Source organism: Trichophyton rubrum (assembly GCF_000151425.1).
Source record: "Trichophyton rubrum CBS 118892 genomic scaffold supercont2.3, whole genome shotgun sequence".
Lineage (NCBI taxonomy): Eukaryota > Fungi > Ascomycota > Eurotiomycetes > Onygenales > Arthrodermataceae > Trichophyton > Trichophyton rubrum.
In genome coordinates, this window is record NW_003456426.1 from 2,260,735 (window position 1) to 2,261,749 (window position 1,015).

Genomic DNA, 1,015 nt, shown 5'->3' on the forward strand with positions numbered 1-1,015 from the left:
GATTATTCAAACTGGGTCTGTATGTAAGGTTCATAATTTATCCTATCCTATACATTCAGGTCTAATGCGTAAGAATTATTTCCTAGCAGCCATCAAACATCAAATGCTCAAGGCCTCGACTGTTTCACTTAACGCCGTCTGGATAACTGGTTGAGGCGGCCCCGTCTTGGCGTCTTGGCATTATTGGTGAAGCGCTTGCTAAGCGCCCACCAGGACCAGGACCTCAACAATGAATGAGCGAGGACTCCAACATTGTACCTCAATTACATGTGGCTATCAAGTATATTTACCTAAATGATTATATGAACAGTCAAAATCCAAGGAATGTACTCGTCTGGCTTATCATTATACGTTATAGGGTACTGAGACCCCCCCCAATACAGGTGACCCCATGATTAAGCGATGGTACAAGGTCAACTAATCGACCAGGCGTACACGGTGATCCATGTCAAGGCATGCATAGCTTACAACGATTGTTTCACTTTTAGGCAAAGGAACGGTTACAATGGGGGTGAATTGTTGTGCCACTAGCCCTATTTTAAATGGTAAAGCACCCTGAAACCAATGGACCAAAAGTATACTATGCAGAGTACCCTGTTGTCATGTTTACCAATTTTTGTAGTATGACTACCGGGCGGTTAGAAAGAAAGTACTAGATTGGGGGCCAAAATGGAATCCTATGGGCCCCAGATGATTTTTAGTGACACGTCTGCGTATAAGTATGGGGCTTCGAGACACAAATCCAAACTCCAAAAATCTCAAGCTCGATTGAAACAAACTACCATCCTAGAAACCGGAGCTACCCTTGGAATTTCTGCGAAATCACAGAGGTAAGACTTTTCCGGTCAGGTTCATTGGAATTAACTTGAAATACTAACTTACTGGAGATCACACCCGCTATTATGAATGCCCTCAAGGACAAGATTCGGAATTTGATCAATGCCGCAATGGCCAGCAAGTCTGGGCCAAAACGCATCCTTGCATTTGATCCCAATGCACCAGGCCGTCGTCTTTT

The 1,015-nt window shown here is 43.9% G+C and overlaps 1 protein-coding gene across 1 annotated transcript; it reads left to right on the forward strand.

Moving 5' to 3' along the window:
• Positions 1–669: 669 nt before the first annotated feature.
• TERG_12023 (uncharacterized protein) lies at positions 670–936 on the forward strand (the record flags this gene model as incomplete). The annotated part of the gene is made up of 2 exons (XM_047751046.1): positions 670–830; positions 918–936. The coding sequence occupies 2 exons, from the start codon at positions 670–672 to the stop codon at positions 934–936; spliced, it is 180 nt and encodes a 59-aa protein (XP_047605988.1).
• Positions 937–1,015: the final 79 nt, after the last annotated feature.